General features: G+C 33.4%; 1 protein-coding gene across 19 annotated transcripts in view; it reads right to left on the bottom strand.

Moving 5' to 3' along the window:
* The window catches only part of BCAS3 (BCAS3 microtubule associated cell migration factor), a 539,137-nt gene that overhangs the window by 369,654 nt on the left and 141,824 nt on the right, over nt 1-27,659 (bottom strand). For all 19 annotated transcript variants that reach the window (XM_075994398.1, XM_075994401.1, XM_012775078.2 and 16 more), the window contains 4 exons: nt 21,135-21,211; nt 16,649-16,732; nt 10,396-10,566; nt 8,132-8,225 (listed from right to left, as the gene is read on the bottom strand). In XM_075994398.1, coding sequence (XP_075850513.1) covers nt 8,132-8,225; nt 10,396-10,566; nt 16,649-16,732; nt 21,135-21,211 — 426 coding nt within the window. The remainder of the gene's footprint in view (nt 1-8,131; nt 8,226-10,395; nt 10,567-16,648; nt 16,733-21,134; nt 21,212-27,659) is intronic.

The raw sequence follows: 27,659 nt of genomic DNA, 5'->3' as shown, positions 1-27,659 counted from the left end.
GTTTTCTTGAGCATAATAGCAATACTCACAGGTAAACTGGTTTGAAAAAGATTGTTTTAAAAACAAATCATACAATCAACTTTTTTTGTATGTTTTGTTTGTTTCTTTTAAATGAACTTCCCTAAACTTATAAAAGGCATTCTAACAAGCACTATTTATAAAAATAGTGCTCCGTTACATTATTAGCTCCGTTACATATCCCATGAAAAATGCCTTCAAATATAGAGAATTGTTAGAGGGTTAAAACTTTTTGATATACAAAAATTTAGACACAAATATGGGTAACGAAAGACAAGATTATGTTATTGGAAGATCAATAAGTTATATTTCAAAAAGAAAAATCTAAATAAAAACTATCAGGCCCACTTAAACTACACACCTTTGTACAAAATACCATTTAATTAATAAAATAAGTCTGACAAATATAATTCAGCCAGTGTACAAAGAACTACCTTATTTTATAAGACACATAAGTGAATTTCTTATTTACTAATGGGGAGGGCTTAAATAAAGAGTGACAGAAAATACGTCATTTTATTTCACAAAACATTTTTTAAAACTACATGACAAAATAATTTAACGGGGAAACCCACAACTACTGAAGTGTCCATGCATTTACAAATAGCAGTACCAGTTCCTCACTAAAACATGTCCTGTATGTATGTATCTCAATCCAAGAGGGTTAGAATAATAAATATGAACAAGAAACTAAAAAAGAAAAATTAAAATGTCACCTAATGTTAGCAACTGACTAATAGTGAAACACCATGGCTAAATTATCCAATGACTTTTTTAATAAGCTGACTAGAACTTACTAAAAAGAAAAAAAAACACTTCCAAATCATTGAGAATATTTTCTGTACCCTGGCTCATATGCAGTAACAGCCAATATTCTGTACAGCTAAATATTCAAAGCTGAACAGTAAATAACAGAGATGAATTATAAGCAACTGCATAAAATCTCTGCACACCAGCTACTATAAAACATTGTGCAAACAAATTGTGTGACTGATTGCTGAGATATTAACCCTCCACTTAATACAAATATTTAAACAGGTATAAAGCACTTATAAAAATTGCAGAAATGATGACACATTAAAAAAACCTATCTGTTGCAAAACAAATTGATGAATCCACTACATACACTCTACTTCACAATCTCAAATGTGCCACATTTTTCTTGCGTCAGTCATTCCACTAATATTTATTTATATACCAGGCAATGAATCATTTTCTAGCTAATTATCTTTTAGGTCCAGCTTAGAAATGATTTCCTTTAGAAGAACTATATTTAATACCTCAAAACAGGCTAATATTTATTTCTTAGCATGCTGTCCTTACTCCACATAAGCTTTACCTTCCTTGTTTTAAGTTCCTATTTATTTATTTGTATCAACCCAGCAGATTTTATGTATAAGGGACTATCTCTTTTTCTTTCTTTCTTTCTCTCCTTCCTTCCTTCCTTCGTTTCTTTCTCTCTCTCTCTCTCTCTCTCTCTCTCTCTCTCTCTCTCTCTCTCTATCTTCTTTCTTCTTTCTTCTTTCTCTCTCTCCCTCCCTTCTTTCTTTCTTTCTTTTTTTTTTTTTGGAGACAGAGTCTTGCTCTGTAACCCAGGTTAGAGTGCAGTGGCGTCATCACAGCTCACTGTAACCTCTAACTCCTGGGCTCAAGCCATTCTCCTCCTGCTTCACCTCCAACCTTCCCCCAAGGAGATGAAGCGTGCTACTACACATACCACCGCGCCCAGCTAATTTTTTATTTTTATAGAGACGGGGTCAGGCAGATCTCAAACTCCTGGCCTAAAGCAATCCTCGTGCTCCAGCCTCCCAAAGTGCCAGGATTATAGGTATGAGCCACTGTGCCCCACTGGCTAGGACTATATCTTATTAACTAAATTACTAAAACTTAGCTAGACAATGTGATTGGAGTCATTATTGAAAGAGCTACCTGCAAATATGCCCAGCTGAAACAAGTGAAATCATATCACGCTTCAACCATTTTGTTAAAAGGCTCTCAAACATTTTAGTACCACAGACTCTTTTAACAATGTGGTAAAGCCTAGGGACTGCTTTCTCAGAATAATATTTATTTAAAGACAAAATAAATTAATTAAGATTTTAAAAAATTGAAATATAGTAATACCTGTGCTTTTCTGGTTAATGTATTAAAATATAGGTACTACCATAATTTTGAAGCATAAGCAATATATAAAGAATTATATTGAAAAGTGAAACGATATGAAAATAACCGTTAGTTTTATTACTCATAAGTACAACTAAATCAGCATCCCCATATAGCATTATTACCAGTGATATTAACAGGCTTCAAAGATTGCTATATGAAATAATTCCAGGCTGGGCACAGTGGCTCACACCTGTAATCCTAGCACTCTGGGAGGCAGATGGGGGTGGATCATTCAAGGTCTGGAGTTCGAAACCAGCCTGAGCGAGAGTGAGACCCCCATCTCTACTAAAAATACAAAGAAATTAATTGGCCAACTAAAAGTACATAGAAAAAATTAGCCGGGCATGGTGGCACATGCCTGTAGTCCCAGCTACTGGGGAGGCTGAGGCAGGAGGATCACTTGAGCCCAGGAGTTTGAGGTTGCTATGAGAATAGGCTGACGCCATGGCACTCTAGCCTGGGCAATAAAGCGAGACTCTGTCTCAAAAAAAATAAAAAATAAAAAAAATAAAAAAATAAAAATTTTATCATATAAACAGAAATGTGAGAAGTCAAAGAAATCAAATGGCAAATGTAGATCAAAATTATGAAATCATTTTTTGATAGAAAACTAATTGTGGACAATGGTAGAGAAGACTACAACATTATATAAAGTATGTCATATATTCTTATAATGCAAAGTCATAGACAGGAAAATATATAGCTGCCAATGTCAGAAGCACTCTAGGGTTATATGAAACATAAACTAATATAAAGGAGATTTGACATAACAGATGGAATATCAAAATGAGTCATACTGGTTATTCCAAGCATAGTGCTGTAAGTGACATAATTCCAGACTGTTTCTTCAAATTTTACTTAATTGCCACAACATTCAAAGAATTTCACTAAATCTTTGTCTTTATTAATTAAATCAGTCCTCTGATCAACAGTACCTATAAAGATCTTGCTCTCTTCATCCAAAATGACTAATATATTAGAAAATAGATTTAAAGTGCTCTACATCTCTAAATAATAATATCTTACCATCATTCTTTATTTGAAATGATAAAAAGAATGGAAAAAATATGGGTCTTTCCTATCAATTTTAAGTGATATAATCATTTCTGAAGAATAAAATAAAAATGGAAGGTTCCACAGATACATCAACAAACAGATAAGATCTGAAAAGAGTAGAAATTCATGAAGACTATCCTATCTATGAAAAAAAAAAGAGCAGTTTCATTTTATTTACAAGCAACGTGTTTTAAAAATATAGGTCGAACATCCCAAAATCAAAAATCTGAAATCCTCCAAAAACTTTATCTTTAATTCCTTCCAAGCAAAATTCTCCAAAATTGTCTGAGTGCTGACCTGATGCCACAAATGAAAATTCCACACTTGACCTCATGTGACAGGTTATAGTCAAAACTTAATGTCATGCATAAAGTTATTTAAAAGTATTGTATAAAATTACCTTCAGGTTATGTGTGTAAGCTATATATGAAACAAATAAATTTCATGTTTACATGTCAGTCCCATTCTCAAGATAAATCATTATGCATGCATATATATATATATATATATATTCCAAAATCCAAAAAAATCTGAAATCTGAAACACTTCTGGTTCCAAGTATTTCAGATATGGGATATTCAATCGACAACTCATTTCCCACAACTGGAAGTATTAAACAATTCCTTACACTGTGAAAAAGGTCATTAAAAAAAATTTAAAAATTAGGTATTTGTCCTAAAGAAACTTGGTCTATTTCTGGTTGATGACAGAAAACTTTTTCAGTAGAATAGTAGTCAATAAGTGCAGAGAACATGACAGATTTAAGAAAAAAACCTCTATCATTCTACAGCTTTCAATGTAACAAAATTATTAATTAAAAATTGTTTCAAACAGGATCCACACCTTTCACCCCTCACAAAAATTAACTCACGCCGGGTAACACACTTAAACCTCAAGTGTGAAACTACTAGAATTCTAGAGGAAAACGTTGGAAATACTCTTCTAGACATTGGCCTACGAAAAGATTTTATAAAGATGACACCAAAGGCAATCACAGCAACAACAAAAATAAATAAATGGGACCTGATCAAATTAATAAAAAGCTCCTGCACACAAAAGAAACTGTCACAAGAGCAAACAGACAGCCTACAGAATGGGAGAAAATTTTCGCAGGCTACACATCAGATAAAGAGCTGATAACTAAAATCTATTTGGGGCTCAGGAAAATCAGCAAGAAAAATATCAACTCTATCAAAAAGTGGGCAAAGGACATGAACAGAAACTTTTCAAAAGAAGACAGAATAATGGCCAACAAACATATGAAAAAATGTTTAACATCTCTAATCATCAGGGAAATGCAAAACAAAACCACAATGAGATATCAGTTATCTCCAGTGAGAATGGCCTGTATCAAAAAGTCCCAAAACAGAGGCATTAATATGCCAGATATCAAACTATACTACAAAGCTGTAGTAATTAAAACAATATGGTATTGGCACAAAAACAGGAATATTGACCAGTGGAACAGATGTGAGAATCCTGATATAAAACCATCCTCATATAGCCATCTAATCTTTGACAAAGCAGACAAAAACATACGCTGGGGAAAAGAATCTCTCTTCAATAAATGGTGCTGGGAAAACTGGATAGCCACCTGTAGAAGGCTAAAACAGGACCCACACCTTTCACCTCTCACAAAAACCAACTCACGCTGGATAACAGACTTAAACCTAAGATATGAAACTATTAGAACTCTAGAGGAAAAAGTTGGAAACACTCTCCTAGACATCGGCCTAGGCAAAGAGTTTATGAAGAAGTCCCCAAAGGCAATCACAGCAGCAACAAAAATAAATAAATGGGACATGATCAAACTACAAAGCTTCTGCACAGCCAAAGAAATAGTCATGAAAGTAAACAGACAACCTACAGAATGGGAGAAAATTTTTGCATCCTATGCATCCGATAAGGGACTGATAACTAGAATATACTTAGAACTCACGAAAATTAGGAAGAAAAAATCAAATAACCCCATTAAAAAGTGGGCAAAAGACTTGAACAGAAATTTTTCTAAAGAAGACAGAAGAATGGCCAACAAACATATGAAGAAATGCTCAACATCTCTAATCATCAGGGAAATGCAAATCAAAACCACAATGAGATATCACTTAACCCCAGTGAGAATGGCCTTTATCAAAAAATCTCCAAACAATAAATGCTGGGTTGCGGAGAGAGAGAACACTCCTACACTGCTGGTGGGACTGCAAACTAGTTCAACCTCTGTGGAAAGCAATGTGGAGATACCTTAAAGCGATACAAGTGAATCTACCATTTGATCCAGCAATCCCATTGCTGGGCATCTACCCAAATGATCCAGTGACACTCTACAAAAAAGACACCTGCACTCGAATGTTTATAGCAGCACAATTCATAATTGCAAGGCTGTGGAAACAGCCCAAGTGCCCATCAATCCAAGAATGGATTAATAAAATGTGGTATATGTATACCATGGAGTACTATTCAGCTCTAAGAAACAATGGTGATATAGCACATCTTATATTTTCCTGGTTAGAGCTGGAACCCATAGTACTAAGTGAAGTATCCCAAGAATGGAAAAACAAGCACCAGATATATTCTCCAGAAAACTGGTATTAACTGACTAGCACCTAAGTGGACACATAGGTACTACAGTAATAGGGTATTGGGCAGGTGGGAGGGGGGAGGGGGGAGGGGGGAGGGGGGTGGGTATATACATACATAATGAGTGAGATGTGCACCATCTGGGGGATGGTCATGATGGAGACTCAGACTTTTGGGGGGAAGGGGGGAAATGGGCATTTATTGAAACCTTAAAATCTGTACCCCCATAATATGCCAAAATAAAAAAAAAAAAATTAAAAAAAAAAAAAAAAAGTCCCAAAACAATAAATGTAGACGTGGATGTGGAGAGACAGGAATACTCCTACACTGCTGGTGGGAATGCAAACTAGTGCAACCTCTGTGGAAAGCAATATGGAGATAGCTTAAAGAGATACAAGTAGATCTACCATTTGATCCAGCAATCCCATTACTGGGCATCTACCCAAAACAACAAAAGATATTCTATAAAAAAGACATCTGCACTCAAATGTTTATAGCAGGACAATTCACAATTGCAAAGATGTGGAAACAACCCAAGCTCCCATCAATACATGAGTGGATTAATAAAATGTGGTCTATGTATACCATGGAATACTATTCAGCTATAAGAAACAATGATGATATAGCACCTCCTTTATTTCCTGGATAGAGTTGGAACCCATTCTACTAAGTGAAAGATCTCAAGAACAGAAAAATAAGCACCACATGCACTCACCAGCAAATTAGTTTCACTGATCAACACCTAAGTGGACATAGAAGAATAACATTTATCAGGCATCGGGCAGATGGGAGGGGGGAGGAGGGGATGGGTATATACATACATAATGAGTGCAACGTGCACCATCTGGGGGATGGACACACTTGAAGCTCACCCTCATAATATGCTGAAATTTAAAAAAAAATTTTAAAAAATACCTTAAATGACAAAAAAAAATAGTTTCAGAAATGATGTCAAAATAACACTCCACAGAATACTTACTAATCTCCACAGGAAAAACATATTTCCAAAATGTAGACATCTGATGGTCTCTACCTTACCCATGTGATCAAACAAAATAGCACATATAGGGGGACAACCTCACAAAATGTGTCTTTTACTAGGACGAAACTGTATAGATAGCAATACTTACAAAGTCTGAAAACAAACAAAAAATTCCTTAGTCTAAATGAATTTATGCCTCTAGACCTACCTTCCAGTTAACGGAAATCCAGGGAATAGAGACAAAAAAAAAAAAACATTATCATACTGAAAATATCTGACAAATGCAGAATTTCAATAAAACTGGTATGAATATTGCAAAAAGAAACTTAATAGGTGTAAATTATATGCTATTTTAAAAGAAACTAGAGACTTAAGGTACGGAGTAAACCTTGATTAGACCTTGCTTTGAAGCAGTTATAGAACATATTTTTGGGATAATAGGGAAATTTTAATATATGGGTTGGATAATAGTCAATATAAAGTATTATGTAATATTTGGTTATGTTGAGAAGGTCCTTATTCTTAGAAAATGCATGGGTAATTTCCTAAGAAATTTCCACCTAATGTCGCAACACATGTAACATAATCAAATGTTTCAGCAAAACATACATACATGCCATATATATATATATATATATACACACACACACACACACACAAATGCATGCATACATATTAAAATGTGATTACCTGTTTAACCTAGATAGTGCTACATAGGTATAGATACATATTAAAATGTGAATATCTTTTTAACCTAGATAGTGCTACATAGGTAACTACTGTACTACTTTTTGAGTTTATTTTTATGTTTAGAACTCTACATAGTAAAAACTTTGGGATAAAAGTGAGAAGTAACAGGGCATTCCAAATTGCTATCACATCTCTTCTTATCAAGTGCCTTAAGAACGTGTAGAAAAACAAAGAGCACCACCAAAAAACAGTGAAAATTAAAATAAACCAGCTTATAAAACATCTTAAGTTATCAAAAAACTTCACATTACAAGGAAAATGCTGTGCATATATGTATTAAGATCCAATTTGGAATACCGAAGTTCTTGAGATAATTATATACAGAAATTAATGTAACTCAACAGCACTGATTATCTACAGCTGCTATTTAATGACCACTTTAATTGAGAGACAAACTAATTTTAGATGGATTTTAGAGGGTTCTACATTTTTATTATGAATGCATTTATTCAATAATCGCTAAGTTTTCTGCTATACACTGATGCATTTAAAAAGTCAGCTTCTATGTCTTTTAAAAATTTAAGTCAGATTTCCAAAATATTGGCTGGAAAATTCATGACATAAATAACAACAACAACTTACCACTTGTATTAAATGCCATGCAGCACACTGGCTTCTCATGGGCAGGGAAGTGGGCCACAATACCATCACTGTCAGAATCCTCACTCAGAAGCACCTTCACAAAAGGAATAAAGACAAATGGAAGTTAATATTTTCTCACCCATAACTGATCTTGAATTGAAGATAATACACAGGTACATCACAATACCCTTGATCAAATAACATTCTTACACTATACCAAAAGATTGTTCTTGTCAATATTAAGGTTAGAATTCTACTTTAGGAATGAAGAAAAAATATAAAATGTCCACATCAGTTAAATAAATTCTAAAAGCAGATGACAGAAACAATTATTTTTAAAGCTAAAATTTTATGATTCTACCTAATCAATATCTTTATTCATTTCAAGTGTTAATGCATTCATCACAGTCAAATGAACTCCTACAATTCCACAATCTGTAGTCTATTTTCATACTCCAAAACTGAGACTCCCATTTTTAAAATCATAGTTAATAAACTTGAAGAAAAAAATTAAACCACATTAAAATAAGACCTAAGATTATGCTTTTTATATAATTATTTTATATGTTCCTATACTTCAATATAATAAATTCATATACAAGTTACATCTCTATTATCAAAAAATATTGAGATAACATTTTCTACTTTGAAATGATCACAAATCTCTCTGTCAACAAATACTATTTTTAACAGATGCATGGTCCTAGACAATGTTGAGGGTTATTACTACCCAGTAAATGTGAGTGGTCATGTACATGAATTGATTAAGAATAAAAAAAATCAAAGAACAAAAGGAAATTTTTTTACTCTAACACTCATAACTGTAAAGGTTTATTATGTATTTAATTCCAATTTACAAAGAAAACATTTGTGTCTATCCACAGCAGCTAATTAACACACACAGACACAAAATCATTATAATCAACTAAAAACTTTGCTAGCATTTCATTAAAAAAAATACAAGCCTGTAACATATTTGGTTAACCACAGAGATAAGAGAGTCAGAGAATTATTATTATTCATATTTCAAATAAACTATTATAGCCAAATTTAATAACCCAAATTTTCAAAGATTTTTTTGTTTTAATTGCAGTAAGGTCCACATATTTTTCAAGTACCCTTGATACTACCATAGAAACTAACACATGAGTAGCTGCCAAATGCAATCTTTCGTCAAGATGTCAACCTATATATACTGGAAGCAGATTTTCTCAGAAGAACATGCAATATTTAAGGTTAACACTTTAAAGGCTCACATAGTTTCCAGTCATTGTGTTCTGAATATAGGATTAAATATATATTCTATATAAAAAGTAAAAAAAAAAAAAAAAAAACTTATAACACAAACACTGCCCTAAACTTTTTTTTTTTTTTTATTTTAGTTCCATGTGTGTATACTGCCCTAATCTTATCTCAATCTAAGACTTGGTTTTAGATTTTATATTTTTAGCAATGATTACAAACTATTATTAAGAAATTTATTTTTTGAATGAAGGCTATGATACAAAAGAAAAACTTTATGAGTGTATGGGGGAAAAACACAACCCAATTGATATCTTCCCAGCAAGATTTAGATGCACGCATAACATATATTTCCATGCTCATAATTACCCATTTTAAATATTTCTAAACCTAGATCTTTTTCTCTAAGCTCTTTATATGTCAGAAAAAAAAACAACCTAAATTTTTAAAATTTCAAAGAATTGTTTTATCTGAAAATACAGGGTTTTATAATAACTATTACAGTGTCTGTATTCTAATATGTTACTTTAAGATTTCACATATTATTTTTTATATTGATAAGGAAATATATTATAAATTTTGATATTATTCACTAAATTATATTACTTGCAATCATCAATTATTTTTTTCAATTTCCACCAAATAAATAAGGGCATGCCTTTAAAAATAAATGTATTAATCTTATGATTTATGTGATAACAAATGACATTACACACAAAAAAAGAAACATTATGAAGAGAACAGTACAAAGAGCTATATAATTATTTATTTATGAAACAAATATCCTCACAAAGATATAAGAGAACCTCTACTTTACCTTCAGGATTGACACATTCATAATGTTTGAAATAATAGGTACTAACACGTCACTCATCACTTGTTGAAGAAAAATCTGACCTGGAATAATCTCAATTTCTAAAATTCCAAATTAATAATTTCCTAGGCCAAATACTTTTTTGCTGATCTTGATCTTAGCACAACCTCTCCAGGTAACAAACATTACAAGTACCAAAAGTTCCTACCTGGCCCTCTCCAACTGTTTCAGTGTCAATAACTGTGATGATTCCTGGGACTAAAGGACTCCGTCGTGAATTACTGTGGATAGAAACATCATCTTCTGTCACACCTGAAGGCAGTGTGCCTGTCAGCTGAGTCACTACTTTCCCAACCATTGTCAGGCCACTTTTCAATGTCTGTACAAAGAATAGTAAAATGTTATGATTTCACATCAGTATTTGGATTCTGAACAGAAATATGCAGTTTATTAAGTCTCCTATTCATTGTGTTAAAATTCTTTATTCTCTTATAATCTTTCATATAGCAGCAAACTGTCACAGAAATTCAGACTGACTTTTAACATGATCTTGGCTTTTAGATAGAACATCCACATTAGTCTGAGGGGAATGGCATCAGTAAAATACCTACAGCCAGCATGGTGGGGAAAAAGCCATAATAATCAAACAAATAATCAAACATTAAAGGTCCAAATGTGATTTAAGCAACAATTATATTAAAATTTAAGGATAAAAGTATTTTCCAAGGAAATTTTCTATTAAAACATCATATAACTAACACCAGTAGTATATGCATTACTTTACTCTAGCTATGTTCTGTCATTTCTTTCCTATCAGTAAAGGCTCATGACATAAACTGTCTATAGATTTCCTCAAACAATCTAATTTTATAAAAGAGAAAATTAAGGCATGGAAAGTTAAGCAAAATGGCAGCTCAAACAGGTACCCAATGACAGAGTCAGAATTCAAAACTAAGTCTCCAGAGTCTGATTTTTAACCACTATCCTGTACTGCCTTGTAATCGAATATTCATGTTACTATTTGTGATCTCAGTTAATGAATACAAAGCACAGATATCTGATTGGGGAGGGGGGGAGAAAAATTAAGAACCAAAATAATGTACGCTAATAAAGACTTAAATTAAATGACCAGCAAAGCCATCTGCTGAATTCAAGCAAAAAGATGTAACTTACAGTAGACTAAAACCAAGAAAAAGCCACAAATCAATTATAACTGTTTTGTTTACTACTAAAAACTCAAACTGCAGTGATTATAAAACACATTAGCATTCCTCAATTAGCAGCGAAACGTTTGTTTCAATAATTCAAAAGAAATGACTTACACAAAGTCTGTTAGAATGTTGTCAAGTAAGCCTCTGACGGACCAACAGAATTAGGCACCACAGTGTATTGATGTCAAGAGCAGGCCAGGAAGCCTGATTAACCTCTGAGATGCCTCAGCTGATGTACCTACTCCATTAATGCTAATGGAGATGCTCCCACTTAACTGTAACTGCCCCTTTATCAAAGGAATGCCTTTTAGTTTTTTAAAGTCTTTGGTTGTATATCATCCCCATTTGCCCCAAGCATATTATTTCATGCTCTTATAGAAATGAACAGGAATAAAACTAAAAGAACTGGAGCACATGAAAAGTGGAAAGTAATGTACCAAAGCAAATCACAAGACAATGGTGAAAGCTAACATAAGATAACCAGGGAAATGATCTACAAAAAGGGAAAAAACAGTATGTTTCATAGTCAGAGGCTCGTATTACATGAAGAGTTCTTGATATTTCTTAAAAACCTATGAGTGTTGATGAAGTCATCTTATTAGTGGACAAAAATCTAAACTTAAAAATTAATCATTATCAAATCTGCAATTTTCATAGTAAGTTATAAGACAGTACTATTTATCATAGCTCATTAGCTATGCAGGGGGACAGAGGTAGGAGAGGAGTGCTGGAAATTTTCTGCATTAGTAAAGGCCTTTGCTTTTAGGGTAAATTTGTTTCCACGTCAGAATCAAGCACATCTATACGTACAACCAGAAGTAATGAATAATGTTATTTAACAATTCTGAGACACCATATTTATAAATCTAATTCACCTCACGGTAATTTGTCTTTCCACCTGAGTTTAATAGATAGGGTATGTACATATCTGAAAATTTCCTCAAATACATACAAAAATTATAAAGGCTAAGCAAAAATTAGGAATACAGAAATCTAAATTAGCCAAATGGAAATGATAAATTACACTGAGTTGTCCTCACAATTTGAGGTATCTAAATTTAAAAGTTCATTAAATCCCCAATTAAACTATACAAGAGTACTCACAGAACTAAGCTGTAGCTGTAAGACAGCTGGACATTATAACAAAAGTGTGAGAAAATCCGTTATGACCTATAATTCAAATGAGCATGGTACTTATTCTGTTCTGTTGCAAGCAGATTTGCCAAAGGGTCACTAGTCATCTTTAACCTTTCCCATGCTGTATCAGTTGTCCTCCCTATCCATTAGTGCTAATGGTGCTGCTCTCACAAAAGCTGTTAGCTGTCATTAAGAAGTTATCAGATAACAAGAGAAAACAGAGGCATTTTTATTAAATCGATTGACCACACTGGGGTTAAAACACATTAAATAAGACAGTTACGAGGGAACTACAAAATATCAAATAATATATTATAAATGTGTCAAATAATCTCTCTTGAATAATTTCAATATTAATTTTTTTCCTTTATCACTACCATAGAAAACTAAATCAATTCTTACAAAAATCAAAAGAATAAAGCCAATAGTATAAATATTATACAGATGCTATTTGGAAATACAGAAAGTATAAAAATGATTATTTCCTCTAAGGAGCTCCAAGGGAATATGCAATGAATATATTTATCCTCACAATTACACAATCAGACAAAAAAATTTAAAAACAAAACATTAGTAATTAATCCCCCTATATACCAAAGTGGTTAAATAACCTCTATGAAGCCACATAGGAAACTGAGTCATCTAAAAGAGTAAGAGTTAATTACTCTTTCAGAGGAAGTGATTTAACCATGAAATTATCTGTACAATTATTTTAAGATAAGTATTTTTCTCAAGAAGCACATACTACATGGCTTTTTACATACTTTTCATGTTCTATCTCAAAAAATACCATATTACGTAGAAAGGATAAAATTATAAGAAATAATGAGAAATTTTATTTTCTATTTTCCATAATGACAAGCTAGGTAAATCAGATCAATCCTACCAATGAGAACAACTAAGAAAATTGGAGAGAATATTTTTATAAAATGCTGCTTGAAGGTACTGAATATTTAACAAGATAGTGAAGAGTTACTAGGTCAAAATCCAAAAGAGCAGGGAAATCTAGGCATTTCAGCTTGCCCTTTACACCTAGACTCTGGAGGTATCTGTTGATTCTACAAGGAGCTGCTAAGAGACTAAGTGGTATTTTTGATAGACTTATAGAACTAGGAGGTCATGTACTAGAATCAAAGGCCTGCCAAGGGAGTTTATACCTGGTGACATCCCCACTAAGCTTTGGCTTAAAACATAAAGATATATGATAGAAGAGTAAATCTATAGCAATAAGGTGAGCACAGCTCTCAAGTAAGCTTCCTTTAAATAATTTTAATAATCTCAATCCATGAAATTGGACTATGATGATCCAAGACTGAGAGTGTCCCAGAACTCCATTATCATCTCAAAGTGATAATTGTTTCTAAAATTTTTGAAATAAATTCTGGCAAACAAAGAGTAAAGACATCATAAATGAGAGAACCAGCAGAAACAACGAACATCAGAAATAGACCCAAAAGGGAGCCAAACGTAGGAGTTATCAGAAACAGCTTTTAATAAAACCAGATTTACTGTGTTTAAAGAAGTTTGAAAATTAGAGGAAAATGGAAATCCAGAGAACTAGAAACTACCTCTATTTTCTAAAAGATTTTATCAATGAACATATGTTCAATTTCAAATACTTTTTGTTCATCTATTGAGATAGTTACATAATTTTCTACTGTTAAATGTACAAATTACACTCATTGATCCTGAGTGATAAATCAGCCTTGTATTATAGAATTATCACAAATGAATCATGGCATATTCTACATCTTATATATTGCTTCGTTTTTTTTGGCTAATATTTTGTTTAGGATTTTTCACATCTCTGTTTATTAGTTAGGACTGTAGTTTTTTTCTCTTTTGTAATGCCCTTGTAAAGTTTTGGTATTAAGGTGATCTGGCATCATGAAACAAGATTAGGAATAATCTGACTTTTCTCATTCTCTGAAGAGTCTTTGCAATATTGTCATTGTTTATTCTTAATTGTGAGATAGAATTCTCTGGGGAAGGTTTCTATGTCTGAACACATCTTTTGAGTTTTCTTCCCGTCAAATAAACTTTATACTCCCTCAAACAGAAAAACACAGGAATTATAAGTGTAATGAACTAATAGGAGTATAACCCATAATGGAATAATAACAAGGACAGAGAATATATGTAGAATTATGTAAATTATAGCAGTCATTTTGATGTAGTTACCAGATAAAATTGGAACTGTTTTAAATGTTAGAAGGCTAATTTAACCACAGGTAATAGCCAGTACCTTATTGGGAGAAATAACCATTTAGGGAATGCAAGCATTCCAACTTTTCTTCTTTTCTATATAAAATACCCACATCTTGAAAGTAAAATGAAAAATCCCTCTTTGGTAAAAGTTTTAGCTGAAAAATGTAACAATATGTGAATACAAGAAAATGTTTTCAAAAATATTTAATGGCATTTGAGTTAGGTACAAGTTATAAAGGTCAGAGTATAATATATGATTGGATTGAAAGTGTCTCTAAAAATTAAATGTGTAAATGTGTATGTATACATACATAGACACACAAGGCTATCAAAAATGGGTGAATTTAATGTTCATGACTGAATCTCTTCCTTCATTTTGTAAATTCACAACTATAAATATGAATAAGCATTAAAATTACGCAAAAAACAACTAAACTAAAATTAAACAGTACACACTTTATTCAAAAGCAAATGGAAGAATTTTATATATTGTCCTAGCTAATAATAAATTCCAATCAACCTACTGGTGATCAGTGGCCTCCTGGAAACTGACCAGATTAAGGTTTATATTAAACAATTTCTTAGAGCCTTTAACATGGAAGACACAAGTATATGCCTCACAGTTCCCAATATTGAGGTGTGGGAAAGTATGGAGTCTGCACTTGTTATTTTCAAAACATATTAAGTGTAGCCTTCTGTGTAGCTCATAGCAAAACACTTACTGAATGAAGGTCACTTTACTTTTATGTAAGCACATAAATACATAATAATAGCAAACAAGAGCTGAAAAGTTATCACCCATTCCATAACAGAAAATTACTCAAAATAATAATAAGATTAGCTATTCTGAGTCAAATGTGTGAAAAGGGTAAGTCTAAAAGGAGTATAACACTTGAGAAACAGATCTTGCTGTATGTTGTGAATAAACTAATAGACTGACACTGAAGATGTTTCCTAATTACTGTCTTAGATTGCTCTTCATCAAAATAACCATAATTTAAATATTCCTAAAGTCTAAAAAATATAGTGCTATAATCATAAAGATATATTCATTAATTCCCTTTTGGGTGAAAAACATGTAAAGTTTCTCCCATCAAACCAAGCAACACATTTACTGCACATCATATAAGCATTTGCGATCAATCTTGAAATATATTTGTGTTTGTTTTAAATAAAACAGCGTGACCTTCGATTCCTTCCCTGTGGTTTACTTTAAACTGTTGTTCTTTTCTGAATAGTTGTGCATTCTATTACATACTGTCATTGTGATTCACTCTGTCATCCCTATTATTAGAATTGTTTTGTTGTATATTTCACAATTTCAAAAGGATAGTGGTTACAAAAATACCTTATAGTCAACATAAAGTTTACCAGCCATCATCAAAATTAACTCTCACACACACAAAAAGAACTCACTTGACAAACATGAAGGGGCAGCCCCTTGACATGAAAGAATCTTTGAAAGTGCCAAGAGATTGACTCAAGTTTTCATGAGGAATGATACTCTTTCATGTGAACAAGACTTAGAAATGTTCAAAGATGCAAAGGGATGTGTCAGTGCAGTAAGGATAAGGAAAATCACAGACAAAGAATCCAGAAGTCACTTTAAAACATGTAAATCTTCTTTCAAATGTGATATTAATTAGATAAGACTTTAAGCTTGCTAACAGGCTTAAATATTTAAAATTGGATGAGTACAAACCCTACAATCATTACAATAGAAAATAAAATACCAAATCGTGTAGTCACCAATATTCATGAGTGACAAAAAAAATTGTGATTTACTTAAGTTTATTCCACATTTGAAAATAAAAATGGAAGGGACAATCTCAATACAATTCAAGAGAGGAAACCTGATAATTACTCCACCTAATCACAACTCCCAGAAACTTCTGAGGTACTCACTTTAGCAGCACTAATGACTGTGGCTGTATAAGATTGAATGTTGTCTCCACAGGCTCCACCACGGGACTGATGACATCGAATCAACTGAGAAAGAGAGAGAGAGGAAAACCAAAAAGTCATTTCCATTAAATTGTTTAACTCCACAGGCTATTAGGATAGAGCTTATTTACCATGCATAATGATAGCGATGCATGGGAATGTTTGCATGAGTGCCCTGCTGACACACTTTTACCCCTTTTTATAATCTACTGGTGCCATTCAGACAGTTTCATGCTCAACTATAGTTTTAATTACACAATGAATATACTTTAAGAATTCATAAACTCTGAAATGGTAGGGTTTGGGATCTGGCACCCTTTCCACAAATACATTTTAAAAACATGATCAAAGGACTTACATGTCACTTTCTAACGTTAAATATTTAACATGCTACCTAACAACCTGAATGTTTTGTCCTCTTAATTCCTCCACTACGATTGTAAAAGGAAACAAATATTAGAGAAAATATTTTGCCATGTTGGTATTTTCAATTATGTTATTGGAAAAGTGGCACAAATTATCCATAAATTAACTATGTCCACTTCAGAGGGCTTATTGCTTTTACCATTAGGAATGAAAAAGACGTGCCCTTATTCGTTCCTGACATAAATAAATCAACCTGCCAATTTTCAAATGAATCACTCTTTGATACGCATGATTCTCTCACATGCCAAGCAATAAACCAGGATTAAATTTTCCGCTGGTACAATACTTCCTACATTTAGAGAAAAAAAATCATTACCCAGATTTGTATGTTTACAATTTTTTAAATAAAATAATAAGAGTATTAAAACAGCACCACATTATGAGTTTTTTAAAGCCTCTGGAATTCACAAAGAATCTACATCTCTCAAAACATAAAAATTTTACAAGTTTTACATAGTTTAAAACCAGGTTCTTCAATGAAGATTAACACATTATCCTTTTATTCTTAACTCAAAATTTTCTTCATCATTGACAATATTTTTTAAAAAACCCTTAAAAGCAATATTAACAGAACAGAATGGAACACCTTTAAAAGTCTGATAAGCGATGTAAAGCATTTTTTTACGCACTTACACCACATTGAAAGATTGCTTAAGATTTCCAAAAGAATGGTGAGGAATTTTCCAAAAGATAGGCAGGCGATCAGCAAATATGGTTTCACTTAGAGTAAAATAAAGAATTTGAAAAGTCATCATTTTAGCTAATATAAAGAATAGAAGCTCACTCACTCATTCATTCATCCACAAATACACATTCAAATAATTATCAAAATTATCCCTCTGCTGCCTCCTGCTGCATGAGCAAGGAAAGACAATATTTTGGAAAGTCTTCATTTATTCACCACTTCAGGTAGTTAAAATATTCAAGGACAAACATGTAAAAATAAATAACTCTATAACCTTTCAAATTCAACCACAACTGACTAAGCATGTCTACATAAAAATAACTAAGCCAGAAATTTTGGTCTAAAATTTAAACTCCTCAGAAAACTACATTTTGTATCTTGGTTCAACGAAATTAAAGATGACCCAGAATTCTCAACAGTGCAAATCTCTATCATATGGAATAATTACTATGTTACCATTTGTGAAAGTAAAGGAAATATTAAAAATAATATATATAAAAATATATAAACATAAAAAATAAACATAAATACAAAAAGAAAAATAATTACATATCAAATAAAACCATAGAAAGATGAAGGAAGAGAGAGAGAGGGATGAAGAACAAATTAAGAAAAATAAGCTATGAATATACTATTTTAGTGCATACCTTTAGTGTTAGGCAGCGACAAGAGTGGGTATAATTGTTAAAAAAAATCATGAAATCTTTCTATTTGGTTTGATTTTTTTTTTTTTTTACTGGTATGGACAGGCAACTTGCAATTTTGTTTCTTCTATTATAATATTGAACAAATGAGTAGATGGCTGAGGTCGGGGTCTACTGTGCAAAATAAGGGACATATAAATAAGAAATTGGGAAGGCAAGAAAAAACCCTATCAAAATATCAATGCGTCCCCTCGTACTCTGGACAATAATAAAAAATAAAAAGAAAGATAAAATTTAAAAATCTTAAAAATAAAAAAATTAAAAAATATATAAAAAAACATCAATGCGAACTCATTATTTCTAAAATATACGTGCGTATATCCGTATTTATGTGTGTGTATATGTACTCTAATTTTACCAGCTTCTTAAGGTTTTACAGGCAAAGAGTATTTTCACTGAAAGAGACTGTTACTCCAAAATTTAATTCAATTTTACAATTCCACACTCAGCTCTAAAGTTAAAACAATCATAAACTAATAAATACTAGATTTTATGGAAATACTATGTAAGGACATTTATCTAGAAATATCCCTAGATGATGGCACAACTTTTTGATTACCAAACTCCTTGAGAATACCACTACATTGTTTAGGTCTCCATATAAGACACCACATACTATTAACACGTATCTTTATAAAGGCAAAATAACTGGCAGGTGCCCAGGCTATGCATCTATGTTAGAAGTTCTTTCCCTTCAAAAACAATAAGTAACAATTTACATGATACCTCCGATTCCAAATGGACACTTTCCCACATGCGAGAACACATCTACAAAAGCCAAGGGACAATTTATATACCTTCTTCTTGGATGTCTCCAGCACTCAAGGGAAATGTATTACAGATACAAACATTAGCAGATACCATTATATCATCACCCTTAATTGTATGCCTCTTGTCTTGTTTGAAAAGATAATTTGGCCGGGCGTGGTGGCTCACGCCTGTAATCCTAGCACTTTGGGAGGCTGAGGTGGGCGGATTGCTCAAGGTCAGGAGTTCAAAACCAGCCTGAGCGAGACCCCGTCTCTACCAAAAATAGAAATAAATTAATTGACCAACTAAAAATATATATACAAAAAATTAGCTGGGCATGGTGGTGCATGCCTGTAGTCCCAGCTACTCGGGAGGCTGAGGCAGTAGGATCGCTGAGCCCCGGAGACTGAGGTTGCTGTGAGCCAGGCTGACGCCACGGCACTCACTCTAGCCTGGGCAACAAAGTGAGACTCTGTCTCAAAAAAAAAAAAAAAAAAAAAAAAAAGATAATTTGAAAAGAGGTATTTTTATGAGATATAGTGGAAAATCAAGATAAATAACAGGATAGAACATAAATACAGGATTGATTAAGAAGCAAAATATCTAATAGCTATAGACAGATTTTTGGATGGGGTATCAAGGAATTCATCTAGAAAAATAATTTTCTTCGGTAGTTTCTTAATTTTGTACATTCCAAAGGCTAGAGATTTATTAGTTTGTGGCTTGACCAAATAATTATATTACTTATCACATCCTAAATTTTGTCAAGAATTACTTCATATCATTTCATATTATTTCAAAAATACAGTAATTATGCAACCAGCAAATATGATATCAAACATAAGAATCTTCTTAGAAGTGTGTAATATGTTTTAGATTTCATTCTATATTCATATGCAGGGCAGTAAATGACATAAAAAGTATTTTACTTTTTCTTTTTGAAAATTCAAATTTACCTTTTACCTTGAAGTAGATATAAATAAAACTCTTCGTATATAAATACAATATCTTCATTTACTATGATGGCCTTAATAAATTAATTAATAAATAACTGAAAAATTCAACAAAAGGAACGTATGATTTAATTTTTAAAACAAATGACTAAGCCCTTATTTAGATCTAGTTTTTTCATATAGTTGAAGTCAATTAAATTATTCTATGCCCCAGGTTTCCAATTTACCAATGAAGACAGAAGTCATCTCTGTCTCCTAATTTTTGTTTTTGTTTTTTTTCTTATTTTTCTAGAGAGTCTTGCTCTGTCACCCAAGCTAGCGTGCAGTTGTGTCATCATAGCTCCCTGCAACCTCAAACTCATGGACAAGCTGTCCGCCTGCCTAGGCCTCTTGAGTAGCTGGGACTACAGGAAAGTACCATCGCACCCGGCTAATTTTTCTATTTTTAGTAGAGACAGGGTCTGCTCTTGCTCAGGCTGGTCTCGAACTCCTGGACTTCAACAATCCTCCCCCTAAACCACACCAGAGTGCTGGGATTACAGGCATTAGCCACCATGCATGGCTATGCCTCCTGATTTCTAGAAAAGCACAGTCTATGCTGTGCTTTAATAATAATGGGTTAGAGTTTTCTATATAAAACTAAGTCTAAAAAAATCAAGGTTCTGCAGAGTCTGATTTAAGGACCATTGTCAAACATTTATGAACGCTTCAAAGAGTTCAATTATTAGTTGCACAATTAAAACCAAACCAAAATACATTAAAAAAAAAAAAAATGAAAAGACAAAAAAAAAAAAAAAAACCCAACCCAAACCAAAGAAACCAGTAAGTCAAATACTCATTCTTGGTAATCACCTATGTAGCACAGGATTATGAAAAATCCTTCAACACTTGCTCCATTGCAAATAACCCAAATATGAGCCATGTCTTACCTTGTTTTCTGCATAAGCAAGCCAGCGGCTTCCAAGAGCAACAGGATTCATGTTTGGCCCTGGACATGGATAGCAGCCTGAAAAATTTCAAATGGCACTATTAAGAAATTTCTTAATAACTTATCTGTTGGTACATCATACATTTAGGCAAAAACAGAAAATCAACTGCTTAAATTTTCTCAAGTATCACATAAAATTCCCATAAGAGTAGTCATTATTTTTATAGCTAATTAATTTTCATGTTTTTTTCCTTGACTTAGTTTCCTTTTGGTTTTGGATTTGTTCCAATAAGAAACAAATCTGGGAAGAACTGGTAATAATGTTTAGCAAACACTCGGCATTTTATATGGTTATTCCTAAACAAAACAATGAAGTAAGGAAGGACCATTTAAAGTTTGTAAGTTGAGAGTTCATAAATCAAGGATGAATTTTGGGAGAAGAAAGAGAAAGGACATGATGAGTTCAGGAATTTAAGAGTCAAAGATAAGTGAGACTATGAGACATGACACTATGGTAGGGAAAAGAGAACAAGAACTTAGGTATCAGGCCAATGAGGACAAGCAACCCTCAAAGGATGCCTCAGTAAAAAATATTGGGGAAGTACATAATCCTATGTCTTTACATTAATCACTCAATTTCATTCTTCTTGCTTCCAGGCACAGCCAATAACAATAGTAAATTGCTCTGTAATATGTATTTGCTTTTTTCTCTTTTCTTTCTTTCTTTCTTTCTTTCTTTCTTCTTTCTTTCTTTCTTTCTTTCTTTCTTTCTTTCTTTCTTTCTTTCTTTCTTTCTTTCTTTCTTTCTTTCTTTCTTTCTTTCTTTCTTTCTTTCTTTCTTTCTTTCTTTCTTTCTTTCTTTCTTTCTTTCTTTCTTTCTTTCTTTCTTTCTTTCTTTCTTTCTTTCTTTCTTTCTTTCTTTTTTTTCTTTCCTTAAGATAGGATCACCCTCTATTCCCCAGGTTAGAAAGTAGGGGCATTATCATAGCTCACTGAAGCCTCAAACTCCTGAGCTCAAGTGATCCTCCTGCCTCAGCCTCCTAAACAGCTGAGACGACAGGCGCGTACCACCACACCTGGCTAATTTTTCTATTTTTTGTAGAGTTGGAGTTATGCTATGCTTCCCAGGCTGGTCTTGAACTCCTGGCCTCAAGTGATCCTCTTACTTCAGCCTTCCAAAGTGCTAAACTCACAAGCATGAGCCAACTGCACCTGGCCATTTGTTTATTTTCTATTTTCCTCCAACTTGATAAGAGGGATATGTAAAGTCAAGTATTTCCGTCTGTTTTGTTCATTGCTGAATCTCCACTGCACTTCAACTATACTGCTATTGTAACTATGGAATTACTGCTGTGCTCAAAAGCACTGACGAAGCACATATTGCTATTGCTTCTACTCTATAGCAGTTTGCAGCTCAGTTCCCTAAACTGTCAATTATTTTGAATTTTCATTTTGTAAAGAATAAAATGAACTTTAGACCTAAAAGAAGGTCCACATATCATATAAAACTTTTTTGATTTTATTGCTCATTGTTTAAATAACTATTTATTTATGCTACTGTTTGAAGGAGTGTGTTTGTGATGCTTTGGGTTTCTGAAAAACTGACCTCAGGTTAACTGTGATATTACTATACCTACTGAATGCATATTATGGAAACATACATCAGACAAAGACACATGAAAAATTATAAAAGACAACATACTCTAATGTATATTGTGTAGTATTTACATAATGGATTAGATTCCCTTTTTTTGAGACAGATTCTCACTTTGTTGCCCAGGCTAGAGTGAGTGCCCTGGTGTCAGCCTAGCTCACAGCAACCTAAAACTCCTGGGCTCAAGCGATCCTGCTGCCTCAGCCTCCCAAGTAGCTGGGACTATAGGCATGCGCCACCATACCTGGCTAATTTTTTCTCTATATATATATATATTAGTTGCCAAATTAATTTCTTTCTATTTATAGTAGAGATGGGGTCTCGCCCTTGATCAGGCTGGTTTCCAACTACTGACCTTGAGCCGCCCACCTTGGCCTCCCAGAGCGCTAGGATTACAGGTGTGAGCCACCGAGCCCAGCCAGATTAGACTCCCATTAACTAATCTTATTTATATAAAAATGTACTTAAAGTATGTATATCCTTTGTAGCCACTGAAATTTTCAGAGCTCAATAAATGAGTGTAAATATGGTATATAACAAAGTATTTCCCCTTTTAAAATCTGTCACCAAAAGAAGAACCAAATTACCATGAATTTTGGTGTCCCATTAGAGGTAGCTAATCTCCTGAATTAGTTTTAAAACTCAATATAATCTAGCTCTCAATCAATTCTGATAACCACTTGAACTTCACAAATACTAAAAGAAAAACGCAGTTTACAATTCTTCATTTTATGTTATGAGTCCATGTTTTTAGAACTCAGCAGACCTCAAGCATTACAGCATATTGTAAACTGTTTTTCTGGTAGCCAAAGAACATTTTATAGCTGGAATCAGCAGAACATCAGCCACATAGCACTATCCCAACCTTATAAGCATGACTCCTTCAAAGATTAACCTTTGCCTCTAGCTAAACTTGGAAAACAAGTGTGGGGGGGGGGGGGGGAGGACAGGAATCTCTTTAATAGTAAGACTAATTCTAACTTGTTTACAGTGTTTTTGAACAAATTATGAGAGAGCGGCTATTAAAAGAACTCAGGTTTCCCAATTTAAATGAAGGTAAAATCCAAGAAAAGCATACTAAATAAAGATTCTTCTATTACTAAAAAAGTAATCAAGCAGGAACATGAGAATGATGCAATATTAGACGGCATCCTCCCAGAAAGTTGGTCCTAATGGAGAAGTGACCTAAATTCATTTTGAAAAACAAACAAAAAAACCCCCACAGGCTGCCCATGGTGGCTCATGCCTGTAATACTAACACTTTGGGAGGTCAAGGAAGGGGGATGGCTTGAGGACAAGAGTTCAGGACCAGCCTGGGCAACATAGCAAGACCTCATCTCTTGCTTGAGCTTCTGTATTAATATATATATATATGTGTATATATATATTTTAAAAAGACTCCATCTCTAAAAAAAAAAAATTAGCTAGGCATGGTGGCATATGCCTATAGACTCAGCTTACAATTTAAAAATGGGAGCCGGGCGCGGTGGCTCACGCCTGTAATCCTAGCACTCTGGGAGGCCAAGGCAGTAGGATCATTCAAGGTCAGGAGTTCGAAACCAGCTTGAGCAAGAGCAAACCCCTGTCTCTACTATAAATAGAAAGAAATTAATTGGCCAACTAAAAATGTATAGAAAAAATTAGCCAGGCATGGTGGCACATGCCTATAGTCCCAGCTACTCGGGAGGCTGAGGCAGGAGGATCGCTTGAGCCCAGGAGTTTGAGGTTGCTGTGAGCTAGGCTGACGCCACGGCACTCACTCTAGCCTGGGCAACAAGTGAGACTCTGTCTCAAAAAAAAATAAAAATAAAAAAATAAAATAAATAAATAAAAATGGGCAAAGAAGATACACAAATGGTGAGTAAGCAAATGAAAATGTTCAGTGTCATTAGCCACCAGGGAAACTGAAAACAAAATTACAGAAACTTGTAACAAAAGGTTCACACCAAGAGAACTGAAAACATATTTCCACATAAAATCTTGTACAGTAGTGTTTATACAAGCATTATCTACGATAGCCCCAAAGTAGAAACAAATCAAATGTCTACCAACTGATGAACAGATAAAATGTGATATATCCTTACAATAGAATACAGGAAAAAAAATGAAGATCTGAGAAATACTGCAAAATGGAGAACACTGATTATATCTATAGTTAGTGAAAAACACTAGTCACAAAGGACCACATATTTATAATGTCCAAAAAGACTATGAACACAATCCCCAGAAAAACATGCAAACACACAGTATTAAATACCATTTCAGAAATATATTTAACCATCTTGTACATGATTAATGACCCTGTTACAGTTCTAAAAGCTTTGTGTTTAAAGCTCCTATATTATATTTGGATTATTTTCCTGTATATGAAACATATCATGAATTTCAAGATACTGTCATTGTAAGGATCAATGGGTAGAAATTGTGTACAAACAATGGAAAAGTCACTAGTTCATTGTATACATATTCACTAAGTGTCCACTACATATCAGTCACCTGCCCAAGCCCTGAAAACACCATGGTGGCCTTGTCCACCTTATGTAGAACCCAGAAGACTACAGATAGGTTTAACTTTTTCTTTTTTTGAGACAGAGTCTCAGTCTGTTGCCTAGGCTAGAGTGCCATGGTGTCAGCCTAGCTCACAACAACCTCAAACTCCTGGGCTCAAGTGATCCTCCTGCCTCAGCCTTCCAGGTAGCTGGGACTACAGATGTGTGCCATAACATCTGGCTAATTTTTTCTATTTTTAGTAGAGATGAGGCCTCACTCTTGCTCAGACTGGCCTTAATCTCCTGAGCTCAAGCAATCCTCCCACCTCCGCCTCCAAGAGTGCTAGGATTACAGGCATCAGCCACAGTGCCCGGCCACAAATTTATTTCTTAACATAAAAAGCAAAGCTCCTTTTCCCAAAATTAAAAATAATTTTATATTTTAAAGCCAAATTTGCATTTCCATTTGTTACATTTATTATTTCTCTTTAACATCAACAAAGAACATAAATATTAACATCAAGAAATAATATTAAGATTTTAAGGAATAATTTGTCCTCCTCAAAGTAAACATAGAGGCCAATGGAAAGAGATTGTTTACTGTACATTCCTTTAGTCTCTCTGGAGACTTCATATCTATCTTTCAATTTAAGGACACTGAAAATTACTGCTAATGACATCTATCACTCTTTGTCTTTTGTTTTTGTAATCATGCCTGGGTTTTATATTTCCACATCAGACAGCTGCTCACGGCCACTTTTTCTTTACATCCAAATACAAAGGTGTCTCCTTTCTCATCACAGTAGATATGTTCTGTTAACAGTTCTCTATCAGCTCTCATTACTTGTTCCCTCCACCCTTTGGCACAAATTCCCATGATGCTTGCTCTGATGGACACAGCTGTCTCTACTTATTTTACAGTCCCTTCATTGTATTCACAATAATCAAGGCATTCAACTAAGAAGGTATTATACAAGAGCTTTTCAGGCTATTTTAGAAGTTAACTGTTTGCATAATCAACACAACATCCTTATTAAGTGGAGAACTTGTCGTTCTACATGGGCTATGGTCCTACTTCTTTAAGAACTAGGTATCAATCAACAGAGAAAAACTATGTTGCACCGGCAAATAAGCTACTACAAATGCTATGACAGTATACCCTGTTCCACTAGCTCTCAATATCCCAGTGTCCTGTCCTCTAACACATATACCCTATATCTTTTAGCCTTACAAGCAAAACTGGCTTATAGGCTTGGGATAACATAAACTCAAATTGAGAGAGATGCATATAATCTATACTAGGCCTCCTTCTACCTGCCAAAGTTTCAGTCTATATAAAGGAATGGAGGGAAGATGCAAAAATTGGAAAAAAAATAAGCTTCTTCCATGTTATGAAGTGGAAACAAAGTCAAACCCTTTGTTTCTTGATTTTAAAAATCTGATCACAGTGAATATTGTTCTAAATACTGACATAAATCACTTTTGAAACTGTAATTTCAAAGAAAAGCAAGTAAATTTCTTCATTCAAACATTTGCCAAATATCATCAATCTCACCAACCTAAAATCACATACATAAATTTTATCCCTAGGGTTTTCAAGTTAAGTAAAATAATTTGTAACTATGAATGAATGATACACTTCCTAATGGAAGTATGAAATGAGATATATTACTACCACTAGTAAAGATATTTGTAGATGAATGAACAGGTTGGGAAGACCTATAGTGAAATGCTACAATAAATATTATCCATAAGGCCGGGCCCAGTGGCTCACGCCTGTAATCCTAGCTCTCTGGGAGGCTGAGGCGGGTGGATCGTTTGAGCTCAGGAGTTCAAGACCAGCCTGAGCAAGAGCGAGACCCCATCTCTACTAAATATAAAAAATAAAAAAAAATAAAATAAAAAGTTAATTGGTCAACTGAAAATGGAAAAAAATAAAGAAATTTAAAAAAAATTTTTTTAAATATTATCCATAATATAAAGAAAGAAATCATAAACTTATGCTGTTGTTGCTTTTTGAACCCTTTTTCATGCAAATTATTTATTGAAATATAATATACACGCACAAGTGAATACATACACATATATAAACAGCAACCAGAGCAAATAAAAAAAAATTACAGATTTCCAAAGCCCCCCTCTCATATTCTCTTCTATTCACTATTCTCCCAAAGGTATGTACTATCCTGCCTACTGACAACTATACTGAAAAAGGAAAACAACTGTTCTCAAAAGACATTACTGGGCTTAAATACGCACTTTATTACACTTATACCCAGCAGTTATTCCCAGAAATGATGGTTGTACTTTTATTGACTACTCCATTTTTTCAACATTTTGGATTTTATGAAATCCACACTAAATAGATTTTAAGGTATCCCCA

The sequence above is a fragment of the Microcebus murinus genome, chromosome 18 (genome assembly GCF_040939455.1).
Source record: "Microcebus murinus isolate Inina chromosome 18, M.murinus_Inina_mat1.0, whole genome shotgun sequence".
NCBI classification, from domain to species: Eukaryota; Metazoa; Chordata; class Mammalia; order Primates; family Cheirogaleidae; genus Microcebus; species Microcebus murinus.
Note: the sequence above shows the minus strand (reverse complement) of the source record. Positions and strands in the feature narration are given on the sequence as shown.